Source organism: Pseudorca crassidens, chromosome 5 (assembly GCF_039906515.1).
Source record: "Pseudorca crassidens isolate mPseCra1 chromosome 5, mPseCra1.hap1, whole genome shotgun sequence".
NCBI classification, from domain to species: domain Eukaryota; kingdom Metazoa; phylum Chordata; class Mammalia; order Artiodactyla; family Delphinidae; genus Pseudorca; species Pseudorca crassidens.
Genome location: NC_090300.1, coordinates 91,013,286 through 91,032,206, shown reverse-complemented (window position 1 = coordinate 91,032,206; position 18,921 = coordinate 91,013,286). Strand labels below are relative to the sequence as shown.

The 18,921-nt window shown below is 44.2% G+C and overlaps 2 protein-coding genes across 5 annotated transcripts in view; both read left to right on the top strand.

The window, feature by feature from the left end:
- The window catches only part of TMPRSS7 (transmembrane serine protease 7), a 51,137-nt gene extending 42,533 nt beyond the window's left edge, over positions 1–8,604 (top strand). For all 4 annotated transcript variants that reach the window (XM_067738917.1, XM_067738916.1, XM_067738914.1 and 1 more), the window contains 5 exons: positions 271–387; positions 1,649–1,820; positions 4,606–4,874; positions 6,406–6,542; positions 8,335–8,604. In XM_067738917.1, coding sequence (XP_067595018.1) covers positions 271–387; positions 1,649–1,820; positions 4,606–4,874; positions 6,406–6,542; positions 8,335–8,505 — 866 coding nt within the window. In that variant the 3' untranslated portion in view covers positions 8,506–8,604. The remainder of the gene's footprint in view (positions 1–270; positions 388–1,648; positions 1,821–4,605; positions 4,875–6,405; positions 6,543–8,334) is intronic.
- A 6,688-nt stretch (positions 8,605–15,292) lies between these two features.
- C5H3orf52 (chromosome 5 C3orf52 homolog) overlaps positions 15,293–18,921 on the top strand; it is a 31,244-nt gene continuing 27,615 nt past the window's right edge. Inside the window, exon 1 of the mRNA XM_067738912.1 lies at positions 15,293–15,529. Within this exon, the coding sequence (XP_067595013.1) occupies positions 15,392–15,529 (138 nt within the window). The 5' untranslated portion in view covers positions 15,293–15,391. The remainder of the gene's footprint in view (positions 15,530–18,921) is intronic.

The following is an 18,921-nucleotide window of genomic DNA, read 5'->3' as shown; positions in this document are numbered from 1 at the left end:
CCAACTGCTTGGCATCTCCCCTACAGTGGAAGAAAGGAGAGACTATTGGGTTGATTCTCAACTAGTGCACCTGCCTGCCTTCCTTTCAGTGGCTCTGCTGAGATGCAGGGACGGGACAGTGTGGGCTTGCTTCATTTCCCTCTGTCATGTTTCCCAGAGCAGCAAACACCGATCCTGTGGCTAAGCCATCCTTTGTGGACGGAATTCAGTGTCATTCACTCAAATCTGTCTCTGAGTAGGAAAAATTCTTTCTTTTTTGCTCACTTTTAGGTATTCCGTGCAACAAGAGAACTTTTAAGTGTGGCAATGATATTTGCATTAGGAAACAAAATGCAAAATGTGATGGCGCTGCGGACTGTCCAGATGGAAGTGATGAGGAAGGCTGCAGTGAGTAGAAACATGTTCCTTCTGATCCTTTGTATTTGTTCCTCAGTTGATCTGTTTTTCATTTTTATTCCCTTCTTGGTGTAATGCCCGAGGCAGAAGTTGCCACAGGCCAGGGAAGAATAGTAAACATTGGTGAACTGAATCTGAAATGGTTTCTCAGAATTAAAAATTCTAGAGTGGATTCTGTCTTCTTTCTTGATAATAAGCATTCATGCACTAGATGTTTATACTGAGAACTTTCACTTTCTAATAACTCTAATCCAGGGATAAGCTCTTAAATAAAAAAACCTATGAGAAAGGAAATAGGTACTGGAATGCCATGGATGACTTTGTTAATTATGCCTTATGTTGTGATCAATGTCAAGTGCTGGTTCGTTCCTTAGCTATGACCTGAGAACAGTAATCCACCCTATGTTATTATTAGTTGTGTGGTTTCTAATTGGCCATGTGCCAACTTGTTAATTATGTATCCTTATCAATACTATTTATACTGGAAAATAATTGCTCTGATAACTAGTTTTTCTTAACTAGGTTTTTTAAAAAAATTAATTAATTAATTATTTTACTTTTGGCTGCATTGGGTCTTCATTGCTGTGCGCGGGCTTCCTCTGGTTGCGGCGAACGGTGGCTACTCTTCGTTGTGGTGCGCAGGCTTCTCATTGCGGTGGCTTCTCTTGTTGCAGAGCATGGGCTCTAGGCGCGTGGGCTTCAGTAGTTGCAGCACTCAGGCTCAGTAGTTGTGGCTCACGGGCTTAGTTGCTCTGCGGCATGTGGGATCTTCCCGGACCAGGGTTCGAACCCGTGTTCCCTGCATTGGCAGGCAGATTCTTAATCACTGTGCTACCAGGTAAGTCCAACTAGGTTTTCATTTGTTTGGTACTTACAAATTCTCTCCCAAATCAGCACAACTTCAAGGACACTCTCAATTCTGTTGCATTTGGAACTAATCGTTTTTCTCTACCTAACAACCTGAACTCCACGGCTCCTGTTCTTATCAGTACAGCTGTTACTAATAGGTCCGCTCCTCCCCTCATGTGCGTTATTGTACAGAGACTCTGTGTCAAGGCCTGTTTTCAGGAGGGAGGTAGTGATTTGTTGGTGCTGGTTTCAGACAGACCCGCATCTCGCCTCTCTAGATAAGCAGGGGATTTCAAATTGCTTATCTGGTTAGTCAGTTCCCAACCCAGCTCAAAACTTGACTGGATTTCCAGTTTTTCTTCCAAGTCTGCCTTTAATTCGTGTGACCCTTCCTTTCCTAAAGGCTGCAGCAGGAGTCCCTCCACCCTCCACCGCATCATCGGGGGCACCGACACCCAAGAAGGGGGTTGGCCATGGCAAGTCAGCCTCCACTTTGTTGGATCTGCCTACTGTGGTGCCTCAGTCATCTCCAGGGAGTGGCTTCTCTCGGCCGCCCACTGTTTCCATGGAAACAGGTAGGGCATCTCAATTCTTACTCTGAAGTGACCACAGACCACAGACCATACACCTGCCCCCATGTTGTGGGAAGAAGCTCCCTGTTGGACACATTCAGTCATTTCAACTGGTGGTTTTTTATTTTGTTTTGTTTTTGTGACATCAATTGTATGCCGAACATTCTTTTTAGGAATTATTGATACAAAGAGAAGAACACAAAGGAATATCAAGAGTGAACAGGCTTTTACCAGACTGAGAAAACAGGATAGGGCTTTCAAGTCAGAAGAAATTCTGTGGGAACGTGTGAAGACTGTGGAGTATGGGAATGTGTGGAGAACGGGTATTAAGGGATTGCTGGGGTACAGGAATCCCTATTTAGAGCGTGAGGGTAGCGATTCTGCATCCAATTTCCAGTGTAGAGCGGGGGAGGATTCCTACAGTCCCAAGCAATTCTCTGACATTAGCTGGGTGTCCTATAATTCAACTCAATTCTGACTTCGTCTACCCAGATAGACAGATTAAACAGTTTAGGGGGGCTTCCCTGGTGGCGCAGTGGTTGAGAGTCCGCCTGCCGATGCAGGGGACGCGGGTTCGTGCCCCAATCTGGGTAGATCCCACATGCCGCGGAGGGGCTGGGCCCGTGAGCCATGGCCGCTGAGCCTGCGCGTCCGGAGCCTGTGCTCCGCAACGGGAGAGGCCACAACAGTGAGAGGCCCGCGTACCGCAAAAAACAAAACAAAACAAACAAAAAAAACAGTTTAGGGGCTCAATCCTACAAAACTACCCCTCTCCCCCTAATTCAGATGCCAGTCCAAAGCCTAGGTCGTCACCTGAGCTTCTGACTGACTGGTTATAGAGGGGAGGTTCTAATGACCCCTTCCTTGGATTTTATTAATTTGCTAGAGCAGCTCACAGAAGTCAGAGAAACATTTTACTTGCTGGCTTACTAGTTTATTATAATAAGATATAACTCAGGAACAGTCTGATGGAAGGCATGCATAGGGCGAGGTATGAGAAAGGGTACAGAATTTTCCATGCCTTCCTGGTGTGCACCACTCTCTCCGAATCTCCATTCGTTCACCAACCTGGAAGCTCTCCAAACCCCGTCCTTTTGGAATTTTATGGAAGCTTCCTTACACAGCCATGATTAATTAAATCATTGGTCATTGGCCATGGATTCAACCTCTAGCCCCTCATTCCTCCCTAGAAGTTGGGAGTGTAACTGAAAGTTCTAACCCTCCAATCACATAGTTAGTTCTCCTGGTGACCAGCCCCCAGCCTTAGCTGCAGTCCCAAAGTAACCTCATTAGCATAACAAAAGACACATTTGCCCCTCTCATCACTTAGGAAATTGTTTTAGGAGCTCTATGCCAGAATGTAAGGAAAACCAAGTATATATTTCTTATTATAAATCACAATATCATGGGGGGATCATGAAAAAGTCCATTAGGGTTGTCGTCCGAAGGGCTCTGTCTGCCTTTACTAATGGGGTTATTATGGGGCAGACACTCTACCAGCTAAGGGTGAAAGGGAAGCTCAGAAAACAACTTCACTAAAAAATAACCTTATTTGGAATCTATTGGAGCTTAGGTACAAAAATATGCCATTCATTTCTCATTCAGAATTTTTTAAAGTGGAGTATTTCAATAAATTTATACAATTAGAGTATTTGTTTCTCCTGGAAGTTACAGGATTCATGTTAATGACTAAAACGGCTACACTTCTGTTCCACCATTAGTCTTTTATGCTAAGAAACTGCTCCAAGTAATACGTGGCCCTCAATACTTCCCTGGGTCCCCAGTGCTGCCCGTGAGATGTCAGCTAAGCAGGTAAGGGGCCACACTCTTTGGGATCTGTCCTTATTTTTCTTCCACAGCTTCCACATTCTCTTCACCCCACCAGAGCAAAGCTGCTGCACCCACGGAGACAGAAACCTCAGGTGGAGGTTACAAGACCCTCAGTGACTTCATGCCAGGCTAGCGGGGTCAGGATTAGAATTCTGGAAGGGCTCATAGGGAGTGAGACCCTGTGAATAGTCAAGTATGAACAGTTAGAGCAGTGATCTTTTTTTGCGGGCCTCTCACTGTTGTGGCCTCTCCCGTTGTGGAGCACAGGCTCCAGACGCGCAGGCTCAGCGGCCATGGCTCACGGGCCCAGCCGCTCCGTGGCACGTGGGGTCTTCCCGGACCGGGGCACGAACCCGTGTCCCCTGCATCGGCAGGCGGATTCCCAACCACTGCGCCGCCAGGGAAGCCCTAGAGCAGTGACCTTTAAGGCTTCTGGTAGTTTTCAAGAAGGAGTTTCCTTACATTCCTGCTTGGAATACTTTGATTTCTCATCTATTTTGGTATTCATATCATTTGAATTTGGCAAAAGGATCCCCAGACCACTGTCTTACTGGCCCTGTCTGTCTCCATCGAATACCACTGTCAGCATGAATAGGGAGAAGGTAACAAATGAATTCCAGTCACTAACCATCTTGACCTGTGTGTGATTCCTGAAATACTGGTGGCAAGAAAATCGCCAGCGTGTCCTTAGAGTGTGGTTGAGGACATTTTCTGGACCTTAGCTATCATTCACCAGCCCTGCTCTACCTTACTTCATCTTTGGTTTTACTGAGGAGACAAGGGAGGCTCAGAGAAGTTGTGCTTCTTGCCATGCCCATGGACAGAGGCAACGACTAAGATAGGGACTGAAAGTCAGACCTCCCTTCCTGCAGCCCTCCTCCCTCTGTGGAGTGCTCTTTTCCAAACCATGTCTGGTTCTTCAGGCCTCTGACTCCATGCTTCATTCCTTTTGCACCAGACTCTCCGACCCCACACCATGGACTGCTCACCTTGGCATGTACGTGCAGGGGAATGCCAAGTTCGTCTCCCCAGTGAGAAGAATCGTGGTCCACGAGTACTATAACAGCCAGACCTTTGACTATGATATTGCCTTGCTACAGCTCAGTGTCGCCTGGCCTGAGACCCTGAAACAGCTCATTCAGCCAATATGCATTCCTCCTGCTGGCCAGAAAGTGCGCAGTGGAGAGAAGTGCTGGGTGACCGGCTGGGGGCGAAGGCACGAAGCAGGTGTGTGTGTGTCATTGAACGCCATGCCCTCCTCTCCAGATCGTAGTAACTCGTGTTGATGTGGTGCTTTAGGGTTCATGGAGAGGGTTTTTGTATATGATCTCATTGAGCCTTCTAAGAACTCTGAGAGGTGGAATGGAGGAGAGTATTATAGTTCTTGTTTTATTATGTTTCCCCTTGCCCCAAAAAGAAGCAGGACCCACTTCTTAAGGGAAGGTCTCTGGGCAAGGCACTGGATAGATAGTATGGGCTCTTTGCAAACTCAGAGGGGTTTGCTAGCTCCCTTTCATCCAAAAAAATTGCCTGATTTTCATAAGGAAGTGAAGGATGCTCTGTCACACACACACACACACACACACACACACACACCTTACTGTGTCAACTCATAGACAGTTGTCTGGAGGATAATACGAGTATGTCCTTCACAAGGGCAACTAACTGGCCAAGTGAAGGAGAGTGAGGGCTGAAATCCAGCCTGCCCTTAGCTTCCCAGACTGCAGATTCAGGCATAGGGGGTTAAATCAGCCTAGAATTGATCCACCCAGAGGGGATACCTTTTTACAATTCTTCCAGCCAGGGGGGGCATCTTTTTTCATATGCACAAAGGTCAGACTTTATGGTAGGGAAGTCCCTACGTCTGTCCTGCCAAGGATTTTATGGCCTAGGATTCTAAATACACAGTAAGGAGAAGAATCCAAAGTTTTAATCCAAAGGTTAGAGCTAATGCTTTCCCTTGATCTCCCAGTCATCTTGGATTCCCTTGCAGTCATTTCCAAGGGCTTAGGACAGATACATTTTCTGTAAGTCTTGAACCTTATCTTGGCCTTACTTTGACACTCTCTAAAGATTCACTATGGGCAGCTTCTCCAGTGCTAACTGCCTACATTTAGTTATTGAAGTCATGAAATTCACCACCTGTTTGGCCCTGCTGAGGGAAGGCAGATCACTGCTCGAACACCTATAACCTATCAGGACTGCGCTCAGGGCTTTAATTACATCATCATATATCACAAGAGGAAAGAGTCTATTCAAACCCCATATCATGGGACATTTTCTTTACAAGCATGAGTGTGTGAGTGTTTATTTTTCTGAATCATCTTAGCCACAGAGGTTAGAAAAGGAAGTGAAAGAGCTATATCCACAGTGTTATGTTTTTATGGTTCCGAGGATACTCCCATATGTCAGTTAACATGCTCCGCTTAAGGGACCTTCCTGACCAGTGAGCATTGGTAATAACTGCTGCTGATTCACAGTCCTAAAGGCCGGAGGTACCTGGTGAAGGAGTATGGCACGGTAGCTCAGATGGTCGAGTCAGACCTTGGGTCTGAATCCTGCTCTGTTCCTAGCTATTCTTGTGCTACTGGTGAAGTCCTTTATCCTCTTAAGTCTCCATTTCTTCATCAGAAGAATGGTTATCATAATAGAATTTACCTAAAAAAATTGTTATGAGGGTAAAAGGAGAAAATGAGTAAACTGTCTAATAAAGTAAATGTAATCATTACTGTGATTTCTACTTCTATGTGTTTTCCAGACAATAAAGGCTCCCCTGTTTTGCAGCAAGCAGAGGTAGAGCTCATTGACCAAACCCTCTGTGTTTCCACCTATGGGATCATCACTTCGAGGATGCTCTGTGCGGGCGTCATGTCAGGCAAGAAAGATGCTTGCAGGGTAAGTCATCTTACGTTTCCCTTGCCTAACATGTTGTACTTTCCATAAATGCTTTCACGTTTAATCTATACAACACTGGGCAATAACTCGGGCAGGGGCCTACCTTCATTCATATATTAATTATAATCTAATAGTCTGAGATCAGGAAAAGGTGATTAAATAGTAATCGGATCTGTAAAACTCATTTTCTAGTCGCCATGTATTTTCCTCCAACAATTAGGGAATGAAGTCAGCATTTATCATTCTGCCATGATTTTCTTATAACCCAAAACTGAAAAACAAAGCAGAATGCACACACGCAGTGTTTTAGGATCACTAGCTATTTCTTAGCAATGGCCATGTACCTTCTAAAGAAACAGTGTTTTATTTACTTACTCCTTTAACGCATAGGCTGGGGGGAAAGGAAAGAGGAGTGGGAGAGGTGACAGGGACACTCATTTTTATGCCTCTGGATAGGCCTCCTGACAGTGGTGAAGTTGAAGGTCATCTTTGGGGGGACATTCCTATGAGGCTCAGATTCCAATGTATGCAGATATCTATTTGATTGCCAAAAAGTGAACAGATGATTTAGAGAATGAGGAGGGCAGGGGAGCTGTTCCTGCATCTTTACATAACCTTAAAAATCATCTTATTATAATACTGTAGTGACTTCTATCTTCTAAGCTCCTATTTTGTGACAAGAGCTATACTAGGTCCTTTACATAAATTCATTCAAATTATTCTTTCATCCACATTTTATAGAAGAGGAAACTGGGGCACAGAGAGCCTAAGTAAATTACCCGAGGTCACACAGCTAGTTGAGCTGGGATTTGAACATTTACCTCTGTAATGCTAAAGCTACTATATTTTGGGTGCTTCCTGCAGCTAGTTGGTTATATAGTCCTGTTCCCCATAGCCACCAGGGTTTAGAGGTTAAATTAGACTTCGTAGAGTTGGTGTGGCAACGGTTAAAATAAAAAGATCCCAGTCTCCTACTAGCTAGAATTCACCTAATCGGGTTTAGAATTGTAAGGGTGGCACCCAGGGACACATTCAGAATGCTTTTTTTATCTTTGCCTCTGAGTAAGGTGTAGCTTCAGGTATGCTCCAAAATAAGGAAATAAAAATCCAGATATTATACTTTAAATACCGAGCACAGTAGGAATTCTGTTTAAACATTGAATTATTTCAGCCTTAGCTTTTGGAGTTAAGATGTCAGAAAGGACTCTCAAGTGAGGGTGATTTCTCTGTAATAATTATCGGCCAGTGATCCTTGGGGTTTCATAATTGGACCTGGCCAGCTAAACAGGGTCTCCGTTTCTTTCTTCCTCAGGGCCATGAGCCAACACTAAAGTTGCATGACCTAGAGGTAGAAGTCAACCTACCTTCCAAGACAACCATGCCTCAGAAGGTTCTTGTGAGGATTAAATGACCCAAAACAGTGCTTAGCACATACCAGCACTAAATAAATGTTAGCTATTGTTATTATTGTCATTATTATTACTATTGAGGTTTGTTATTTTTTTGGAGGTATGTGAGAATTGTTTCCTCTGCAAGAATCTTCTGATGTCACTCTTGGCCTAAAGAATCTAGTTTCTTATGATGAATGCACCTTTTGATTATAGGAAAAATAATTCTAAAATGACATTGGAAGTTTCGCATTATTTCTTGTTACTTCTCCAAACTGCATAGTAGTTAGCCAAGCAAGAACCTGTCAGAGTAGGCGTTGGCTCACAATTCATTAGACACCTTAATGCAAAATTGATGATCATGGGACAAATGTGCTTTTTACTTACATTATCTTCTTGTGTAGGGAGATTCGGGTGGACCTTTGTCCTGTCGAAGAAAAAGTGATGGAAAATGGATTTTGACTGGCATTGTTAGCTGGGGACATGGATGTGGAAGACCAAACTTTCCTGGTGTTTATACAAGGGTGTCAAACTTTGTTCCCTGGATTCATAAATATGTCCCTTCTCTTTTGTAATTGTGCAAGTTTGATTTTTGACTGTGTTTTATGTGATAGATTCTTTTAAAAAGAATGCAATAATTATCAGTAAAATGAGATAATTTTTTTCTTCTGGAACTCTCAGATTGCATACATTTGGTATTGAAAGACAGAAAGATTAATATGTATTTTATTCCCTGAAAAATTGCCTCAAGGATAGAGCTGTATTCATTCTTAAGCGTCAAAGGGCCATTGATCCAGGAATGGAAGAAAACTAATGTCATGAACCAAACCTCTAAAATAAGATAAAAAGTGGGTGAGACGCTCAAGAATCCATACCTTACTTTACGTTCCTATTCAAGGGCAGATATTTATAAGGATCCAGGCAAAACTGATTTATTGAAATAAGTTCCATTAAAAAAACCACGCCAGATCTTCAGCGTTCTAATGAAATTAAATGCATAAAAATGACTCCTTCACAAATGCAAACAAAGCTAAACTCAGTTATTGACAGAGGAAGTACCTATATTTTCCTTATTTTCTAATCCAATTTGTCTAACCATATCACAAGACTTTTCTTCAGCTGTAACATGGTAATATTGTGTACAGAGAAACCATCAAACAACTAACAAAACTTATTTGTCAATTACTAATTAGTAATCTTCACTAAAATGATAGAATGAAGCATTGTGGTAGTTGGATTGAAAGCACTTACGGGGGATTTAAGAAAATTGTGGCAATGCTGGTCAGCAGTTGAAAGACAAAGGAATTTTTGGATGACTGTTTTTTTTGTTTTGTTTTTTTTTGCGGTACGCGGGCCTCTCACTGTTGTGTCCTCTCCCGTTGCGGAGCACAGGCTCCAGACACGCAGGCTCAGCGACCATGGCTCACGGGCCCGGCTGCTCCGCGCCATGTGGGATCTTCCCAGACTGGGGCATGAACCCGTGTCCCCTGCATCAGCAGGCGGACTCTCAACCACTGTGCCACCAGGGAAGCCCTGGATGACTGTTTTGAAAGTGAAAAATTTCAGAATATTGTTATCTGACTTCTGATCCCTTTATAAAACTCCAATGGCCAAAACTTTCTTTTATTATCAGAGCCGTGCAATACCTAGCATAGTTGTAAACCTATAGTACATGCTCAATACATCATAGTTATTGATTTATTTTGTTTTGATTTAGAGTGTTTCACACATAATCTCAGAATAAACTTTTCATTAATAGAGGCTGTACTTAACAATATCACCAAGTAGGTAAAAACAGCAGAAAGGAGAAGAATGATATTATTTTTTTCCCTGGGACAAAGTTAAAGAAAGTAATAGCAATGTTATTTTTAAGTAGGATCCAAAATAATGAAACTGGATTTTATAGGACCTTGGAAAATCTTAATGTAACAGCAAAAGAAGAGAGAGTAAAAGGTGTCATAACCCAGATCAGATAGTAAGACTGAAACCTGGATATGATTTCCCTGAGATAGTGAATGTTTTCCATTTCACAAAACATATTTTGATTTGCTAAAAGACTGTTTCCTTCAGATAAAGGAAAAATGTTTTAATGATACACCTCTGAAGAGGTCCCTGAGGATTCAGTAAACTGGCTGTGGCATAGTGCAATTCAGAGGGCCAAGTGTTCCCCTTAATCCACAAAGGGAGATTTAGCTGCTGAACCCATGGCATAGAAGAACAAATTCGGCTGACAGTTCTTAAAACCTAGGTTTAGTTTGCCTGGTATTGCTGTGACTTAGGTACACGGTAAATTGTACTTTTTACTTATGGTGATTTCTAAGGAGATTTGCTATTCAACAAAATACCTCACAACTTTGCATAAGTTTGTGATCTCAGGAGATGGAGGATGGCTAGCATGATCTATCAGATTCATCAGAGGGAGTTTTCAAACCACGCATACATGCCACCATTCTAAGCACTTGCTGGTGCTAATGTGTGTGTACCATGTTCCTCATCAGTGCAGACATGGAGAAAGGTTGAGAAACACCAGTTTAACTTACTTGGCTGCTTCATGCCAAGATGCCTTTAGAACCTGAATGATGTAGGAATATCGACTTTATTTTTGCAAAGGTGTGAGTAGAGGCAAATTCCAAGACTGGTTTAGTTAATAGAGTGGAATGGTCTCCAAAAACAAAGACAGGAGCATTTTCATGTGCTAGACTATTGGGGAGAATTTGTAGGGACTCACCCTTCACAGTGCCTGGAAAACTGCAAAATGAAATACCACAAGCCAACCAACTATTTCTCATTTGTTTTCTGCTTGATTATCCTGAGTGGCTGATCCAATTGCTCTAACTGCTGATGTTCAGCATAGTACTGCTTGCCATCTGTCAACATATGGGTACAAAATGTGGTGTTTTTTGTTTGTTTGTTTGTTTTTGCGGTATGCAGGCCTCTCACTGTTGTGGCCTCTCCTGTTGCGGAGCACAGGTTCTGGTCGCGCAGGCTCAGCGGCCATGGCTCACGGGCCCAGCCGCTCCGCGGCATGTGGGATCTTCCCGAACCGGGGCACGAGCCCGTGTCCCCTGCATCGGCAGGCGGACTCTCAACCACTGCGCCACCAGGGAAGCCCCCAAAATGTGGTGTTTTGAAGAGGCATAGATCTATTTGAAGCTAATGAGATGCTTTGGTGACCTCACTTTAATGATGTTACTTTATTTTTTGTTTTATATGATAACCATTTAGGAAATTATTTGCTCTTAAAGGAGATGAAGAAAGAAGAGCAAGTACTATGACAAGAAAAGCAAAATTGAAAATCTTATACTGGTCAGCAAGTCTTGGCAAGAAGTATGTTTGAATTTTTTAATGTTATTTACATTTGACCCCCTTGAACGAACTAAAGTACTTGAGTCAATAATAATTTTTAGATTATATTAAAAAGAACTATTTGTGCAAGAACAGTATACTTTTAAAAACACATTTAAAGAACTATTTATGAAAGAACAATATCCTTTAAAAAGCTACCCCTATAGAAGTCAGTTTTGAAGAAAATGCAAAAAGAAATCTAGATAGAATTTGATTCCTCATTCACAACTCCTAAACTTCAACAAGAATTATTTAATCTAAACCTGGTTCTACCTCCAGGGAGAAACACTTCTTTCTAACTCATCTGAATCTTCAGTTTAGAGTCAGACTGGCAGGATAAAAAAAGTCCTCAAGTAGAAGTTGGTACATTCACCTACATTCTAGGTCAGCTGTCTGGAGATGAAGAAATTTGCAGTTATCAGAAATCAGGAACAGGTTGCAAATAAGAATTTAAGTAGTTCAGGCAATATGGGGAGGTGTGAGCAAGTGTCAGCAATCCAGAAAATGTGACAAGACAGGAACACAAATCAATATCAAAAGAAAGTATATTGGGGCTTCCCTGGTGGTGCAGTGGTTGAGAGTCTGCCTGCCAATGCAGGGGACACGGGTTCGTGCCCCGGTCTGGGAAGGTCCCACATGCCACAGAGCGGCTGGGCCCGTGAGCCATGGCCTCTGAGCCTGTGCGTCCGGAGCCTGTGCTCCACAACGGGAGAGGCCACAACAGTGAGAAGCCCGCGTACCACAAAAAAAAAAAAAAAAAAGAAAGTATATTGAATCAAACGTTATTGCTGTGTGCAAAGAGTTTGGGGTAGGTGGGTGTTAGTTACAGAGATACTCATAGTTATGGAAAGGAAAGGAATATTTACTGTGATTCTGCTTTTGCCAGGCACAGGAATAAATGCTTTACTTTAATTATCTCATTTAATCCTCCTAACTCTACTGGGTAGGAATCATTTTATAAGGAGGAAAGAAGCTCATTGACTTTAAACAACTTGCCTAAGAACACACAGTTAGTGAGGGTTTAAATTTGATCCTAACTCTTCTTGTCTTCAAAACCTATACTACCATAGGGATGTCAACAGTGTACAAGGGCTAGTCTTATGAAATTCTGGAAATGCATTCACGTCTAGATAAGAGAATTAATAAACCTCGCCTCGTGGTACTCAGAAGGCATTGAGAGATGTGGTGTAGAATATGTTTGTGACAGGAAACAGTAGCTTTCTGGTTCTCTGGGAGAGTGAAGGAGATTTTAGACATCTGTTCATGGAGAAACCAGGCTTGGAAGACAGCCACAGTCCATCCTACACAACAGAGGGAATCTCCCACTGAGAATGAGCTCCTGCAGTCAAATGAGGAAATTATGGGAAAGGTGGTCTGGGGCTGGGTAAGGATAGGAGTCAGGGTTAGAGAGGTTTTAATGGTTCTAGTCAGGGTCTAAGGCCCTGGGTCTAGCAAGCTGTCATTACCGAGAATATTCAAATTAATCAACATTTACAGAGGGCACTGTGCTGGATACAGAGCGGAGTACTGGGAACATAGATACCTCGAGGAGATTAAACAACTGGTGGAGGCAGACAAGGAAAAAAAATTCCTGCTTATATTCCATTTTAGCCATTCTGGCCTCTTTACTGATTCTCAGACAGTAAAAGTCAGACAGATTCCAGTCTCAGGACCTTTGTCCCGGAGTTCCTTCTTCTTTCAGAAATCTGCAGAGCTAATTCCTCGCCATCTTCAACTCTTTGCTCAAATTTCACTTTCCTAATGAGGCCTAAGTTGGTCACCTTATTTATAATCGCAACTCCCGACTGCACCGCTCAGCTCTCCAACCTCCCATACTCTTCTTTACCTTTTTTTTTTCCCCATAGCATGCACCACCTCCTGATGTTCTAAAAACATTATTTAAGTTTGCCCCCCCTTAATAAATATTAGTTTCACAATGGCAGTGATTGTGTTTTATTTAGTTATCTCTTCAGCTACATCTCAAGCACCAAGAAGAATGCCTGACACAGAGCAAGAATTCAGCACTACTTGCTGAATTAAATTAGACTGAACATGTGACATGGTTAGCACAGGAACAACGTGTATGGGTAGCAGAGAAGAGTGTGGATAACTTTTGGTGGAGGAAGGGAAGCAGAGAAGGTTTATTGGGAAAAGTGTGTTTCAGCTTGGATTTAAAGATGAAGGGGAGCTGTCCGTACAGAAAGTGGGCTGGAGTGGAAGGAAAAGCATTTCAAGCAGAGGGAGCATCATAAACAAAGACGTGGGGAGTGGCAACAGAATGGGAGAAGGAAGGACCAGCCAGGAAGAGGAATCTGGTCAGACCAGAGGAGTCTACTGACTACTGAATGTCTGAGAAGGAAGACTAGAAGTTAGTTATTGTAGGGAAAGGTATACATGCAGGCTTCCTCTCTCTTTTCACCTCTGATTCATTCTCTGCTCTTAGCCTGGGAGGCCGACCCCCAACCTCCATCACCAGTTTCCAGTGGGAGTTAACGGGCAAAACCCTGGCAGGTGGAGACAAAGATCAGAGAATTTTTCCTCTCTGCTGGACTGTAGTCCTGGCAGTGGCTGCAAATTTTTGTGACTACGGATCCTATCAAGAGGGCCCAACTGATGGTTCTAGTTTTTAATCAAGCTCTAGTCCCTTTTAAGCCTCAGGGTACGGAGGGCTTTCTCCTGTTGCTAGTCCTTGGGTGACTTGGTGCCCCTTCTTGGTTCCCTTAACCCTTGCTCCTTCATCAGAAAGCCTCTTACAAAATCCCAGCTGAGAATGCAGACTGAGTCCTGCCTTTTAGGGCAGAGAAAGCAGAAGTCAGTGCCGGCCAGCAGCTGAGTGGCTGCAGTTAGCACAACCCCATCCAGCAGGCAGATGGAGTCCAGAGTCCAGATGAGCTGGCAGCAGGCAAGAGACAACTAGAGACCTGATATCTAGGCAGTGTCTGAACTGTAGGCATCGAGGGTGCTGGATTTTTGGGCACAAGTCAACATCTTCTGAAATGGAGCTGATTTATATGTGCCAGGTCCAGGTCTCAAACACATCTCAGTATGTATGTTTGTTGGGGGCAGGGAAGAAGTAGGGAAGCAAGCCAGCTCTGAGCAGAAGCTTGAGAGCATCAGCACACCCTGCAGAGCAAACATAATTTCAGGCTCTCAAGACCAGAAGTTCTGAACTATGGACTGTGGATTGTGAGTGGGTGCATATACTTTTTCCTCAGGTTGTGTGTGTGTGTGTGTGTGTGTGTGTGTGTGTGTGTGTGTGTGTGGAGGTGGTGATGGTGGGGTATCTTGACCCTCTTCCCAAAGGTAGATAATAGCCAACGTTTATGAATGTTTGCTATATGTCTGAGTGCTCTGCTGACATCAACTCTATAAATCGGGCAACAACTCCCTTAGGGGGGTACTAACATTATGTCAGCTTTCCAGATGACGAAACTGGGCACAGAAAGATGAAAGTCCAAGGTCTCGCAGTTAGGAACCCTGTGAGAGGGGATTAATCTGGGCAGCCTGGTTCCTGAGCCTGCTGTTCCCTCCACCACTCACTACGGTGTCTTTGCCTGACTCTGGACTCGTAAGAGGAAGGAGTGTATTCGTATTATGCACCTTCATTGGCTCAGAACCTCGCACGATGCCTGGCACGCAGGAGATAGTTATATGTTCATAGTTATATGTTGATTAAATGAATGAAATTTTGCTAGACAGCGAAAACTGGGGCAAGCCCGTGCAACAGACAGCTCCTCGAGGAGGGTGGAATGTCCATCCATGCCACAGCCCGACGCCCAATCAGGCCCTCGGCTCAGCTTCTGCTTTGTATATGTACAAATAGCAAAAGGCAGAGCAAGCAGCGCCCTGAACAAACCAGAAAAACAGCCCTCTTCCGCTGTGTTCCGGAGCTCACAGCAGCCCAAGGCTGCGGCACCTGGCGGGAGCTAGGGGCGCTTCCCGGGCGTCAAAGCCCGCCTCCAACCCCCCACGCCCCACCAGGCCCCGCCCACCGCCCGAGAGCTCCCCGCCCCGCCCACCGGGGGCGTAGGGCAAGCCACGCTCGAGGCCACTTTGCACCCTCGGGTGTACGCGTCCTGCTTTCTGGCGGGCTGTTTAATCCTCCTCTCCCCGTCCATGGAGGGGGCCGGGCCCCCATCGCCAGGAGATGACCTGGAGCTCTCGGTGATCCAGGGGCAGCCAGACGAGCAGACGCCTCTCAGTGGAGCCGTCCAGGGCATCTTTCCTCTGGAGGAGGAGCCCTGCCCAGTTCAGGTAAGGCCGTCTTCGCTCTGGCAGCGTTATCCGACGGGCTCTGAGCCAGGCTGCCGGCCAGGACCCGGGCCTGGCACCGCAGTTTCCGGTTTCCAGCCAGCTTTCTGGGCGCAGCAGACCCCAAGCGCCGGTGGTGCGCGCTGGAATATTCTGAATGGAGCAGACACAACAATGCCCTCCACCTTGAGCCTGCCCGAGGCCCCTCGGATCCCTCCGGCTCCAAGGAACTTGAGGAATCTTATCCCGGAGGTGTGCGGCTCCTCTCTTCAGAGAGAGAATCCCCAGAGGTAGAGGTGGTTTTAAAAAGTTCATTAACTTTTAACTTGGTTTTTCTGTTTCCAGTAGGGCGAGCCAGCGATAACTGGTGTCTCCTTTTCTTGAGAATTCTTTGTCTTCCTTTCCTATACGACCTTGCGACTTGCCCTCACCCTCCACCCTCCCCCAGCCTTCACCCACCGCCCACCATCCCCCATCCCGGCTCGCCATCCCCCATCCCGGCTCACCATCCCCCATCCCGGCTCGCCATCCCCTGGGTCCACACTTTTTGTCTTCTCTCAGCCTGGCCATTTGATTTCACAGGAAGAGATGTAGGGGAGAAGGGAGAAAAGAGCAAGTACAGAAGGCCTGGGGGGTGAACTTGCCCTGCTCAACTAAGGGGAATAATTTACAAGTTCTTGTCTCAAAGAACTAGACCGCCTCATTCGCTTTGGCCTCATCTCAGTTTCTAAGTAAGTCCCTGGTGATGTTTAGGCTGAACTCTTCTGATTCAGCTCTAACAGGGGCAGGAAAATTATTCATTCTGATCAAATGCTTGTAACACAGCAGAGACTTCGAATTCTACCTTCTGATTAACCCTTCTAACTGGCTTGATGTTTACTTGGTATATGGAACTCCACATATATACACATATGGTTCCAACCTGATTTTTCTAGGGCCCTCTCCTCTACTGCCATCCCTTTGGCAGCTCAACTGCTGATTTCGGGGATACGCAGGAAATTCAGAAGTTGAAAGCATTGCTTTTGCTTCCTCCTTGATTCCTAGTAATACTGTAAAGTCTGCTTTTATAGGTACCCTGGAGAGTAATTTGCTACCTTATATTTGAATGAAAGATGAATACCATAGAAAAATGAAAGTTGGAGGAAGATGATTTGATCTCTGTGCAAGTGGCTGCAACTGTGGACTTGCCGTATGGATCCTCCAAGGCGATGTCTAGGAATGGGAATTGGGAGTACTTGCCTCATGTCAGATAGACCCAGGACACCCCACGGACTCCATGGTTTGGGACTGAATCCAGAGATCTGAATTCTGGTGACAACTTCCCCATTAAAAGGTGTGTCCCAAGGCAAGGCACTAAGGTCTATGTTTTCCCAGCTGTCAACTGGTGGTAATGTAATGTGGCCAGCCAGTCTTCTTTGTGAGGCCTGGGAATGCATGTTGAATACAGTGGAGGAGTAGACTGTGCAGGACACATACAGGGTGTCAGTATTTTATTATCATTTAACCTACCTGGTAGAGATTGCTTTTTCATGTTTTAATTACTTCCTTGTTAGCCAGGTGTATACAGATATCTGAGACTTCCTTGTGAACCAGCTTTGTAGGAAATACAAAGCTGTGTAGGAAATAGGAAAGCTGTGTGAGGGACAGAATGGCGTGAAGATGAAGGGTTACATCAGCACTTGGAGAACATTCTAGAAATGCTTGAAGAGGAATAATTTTTAAAAAGAGGAAAAAAAAATCCTCATCTAATGTGTAAATCATTCTCTTTGGTTCCATAGAATCAGCTGAAGTGTATTTTAACTTGAAAAGTCAACTAATGTAGCCACAAGCGCAAGATCCAGACTCTTAAGACTTTTGTGTGTAGGTCTCTTTAAACTATATGTTAAGATTTCCAACTTTGAAATGTAGCATTAAGTCCATGTGTTTTTATTAAACATATATTTTGTACCTATCATGTGCCAAACACTTCTGCTACATAAATGCATTTAATGAGCACAACAAACTTCAGAGGAAGGGGGTGGCATTCTGATTTGACAGAAGAAGAAACTGAGTGAAGAACTTGAGACTCAGGCGGAGTTACCAAAATACTCAAGTTCACCCAGTGGTGGCTCTGAGACTGAACTCAGGCTGTTTTTCAAACCTATGCTGCTTTTGTTGATTTATTTTATATGTCTATATATATGTACATAATTTGAATATATAAACGTATATAACTTATATTTATTTATGTATAATTGCCTGTTATATATTATTACTAATTTCTGTAAGTTATGGAACGTAGGTGAAATATGAGGAATTGAGTAGCGTATCTGGCATGATGAGGGAGATGTGAGCAGACAGGTAGATGCGTGACGAGCAGGGAAGAGTTTGAGAATCATCGGGAAGAAGACATCCCATATCATGGGTATCTTCCTACTTGGAAGGGCTCATCTGGGAGGGTATTCAAAGGCAGTAGAAAGAACTTTCTGTTTCTTAATTTGGGTTTGGGGCTTGAGGGAAAAAGATTGTAAGCCAGTGAACTTCACTTTGCCTGCCATCACTGTAAACATGGCAATATAGTTGGGTCAGAACTGGAAAAGGCATTAGGGATAATTGAGTAAGACTACTTTTCTTTTATGGCTCATTTCACGGACTCCGACCTCAGTTTTCAGGTAGAAGTCCCAGAGGCATTTTAAGGGATGGCAGCATCATTTTGATAATAGCAGTAATAATCCATGGGTAGTTTTGAGGCAGGCAATACATATATGAATGGGCTAGCTAAAAATTAGCCCATTGACATGTGTTGTTCAGAATTTAGGACAAGACTCAGCTGGCTCTTTTGTGCTTGAGTCAACAAGTGGATTAAATCCCACAATGCAGATTACAAAATATAGATTTTACTGTGTGCTAAGAAAAATTTCCCCTGATCTATATAATACCTTTTCCTAATTGAGCCAAAGAGAAGAAAAGCTTTTTGTATCCAAGAGATACGTAGTCCTGCCATTGTTTCAGGACCTTATGTCATGTATTTGGACCTTATTTGAAGAGGGATGTGAATATATCTGGGGGAATAGTCAGAGGAAAGTCACAGAAATTCTTGGGCCATATGCTGCCATCATAGAGTGTAAGATGCAGTTTGCAAAAATCTTCAGAAGCCACTCTGGAGAAGAACCTGCCTGTGGCCTCTCCTCATGGCCTAGAATTTGGGCAAGAAATGCCAAAGAAGGCAGTGAAGGAGGCATTGTGTTTCCATGGCCCAGCGTGCATGGGTAACATGCATCTGCTGAATCAGAGGCTCTCTCAAGGCAGGGTGGACTCTCCTGGGGGCACTTCGAAAAACTAGGATTCCTGTGTTGATTCTGGTGTGCAGACCGCTGAGCAGCGCTGTACTCTGTTGATGGGTTGGGTGTGTCTGA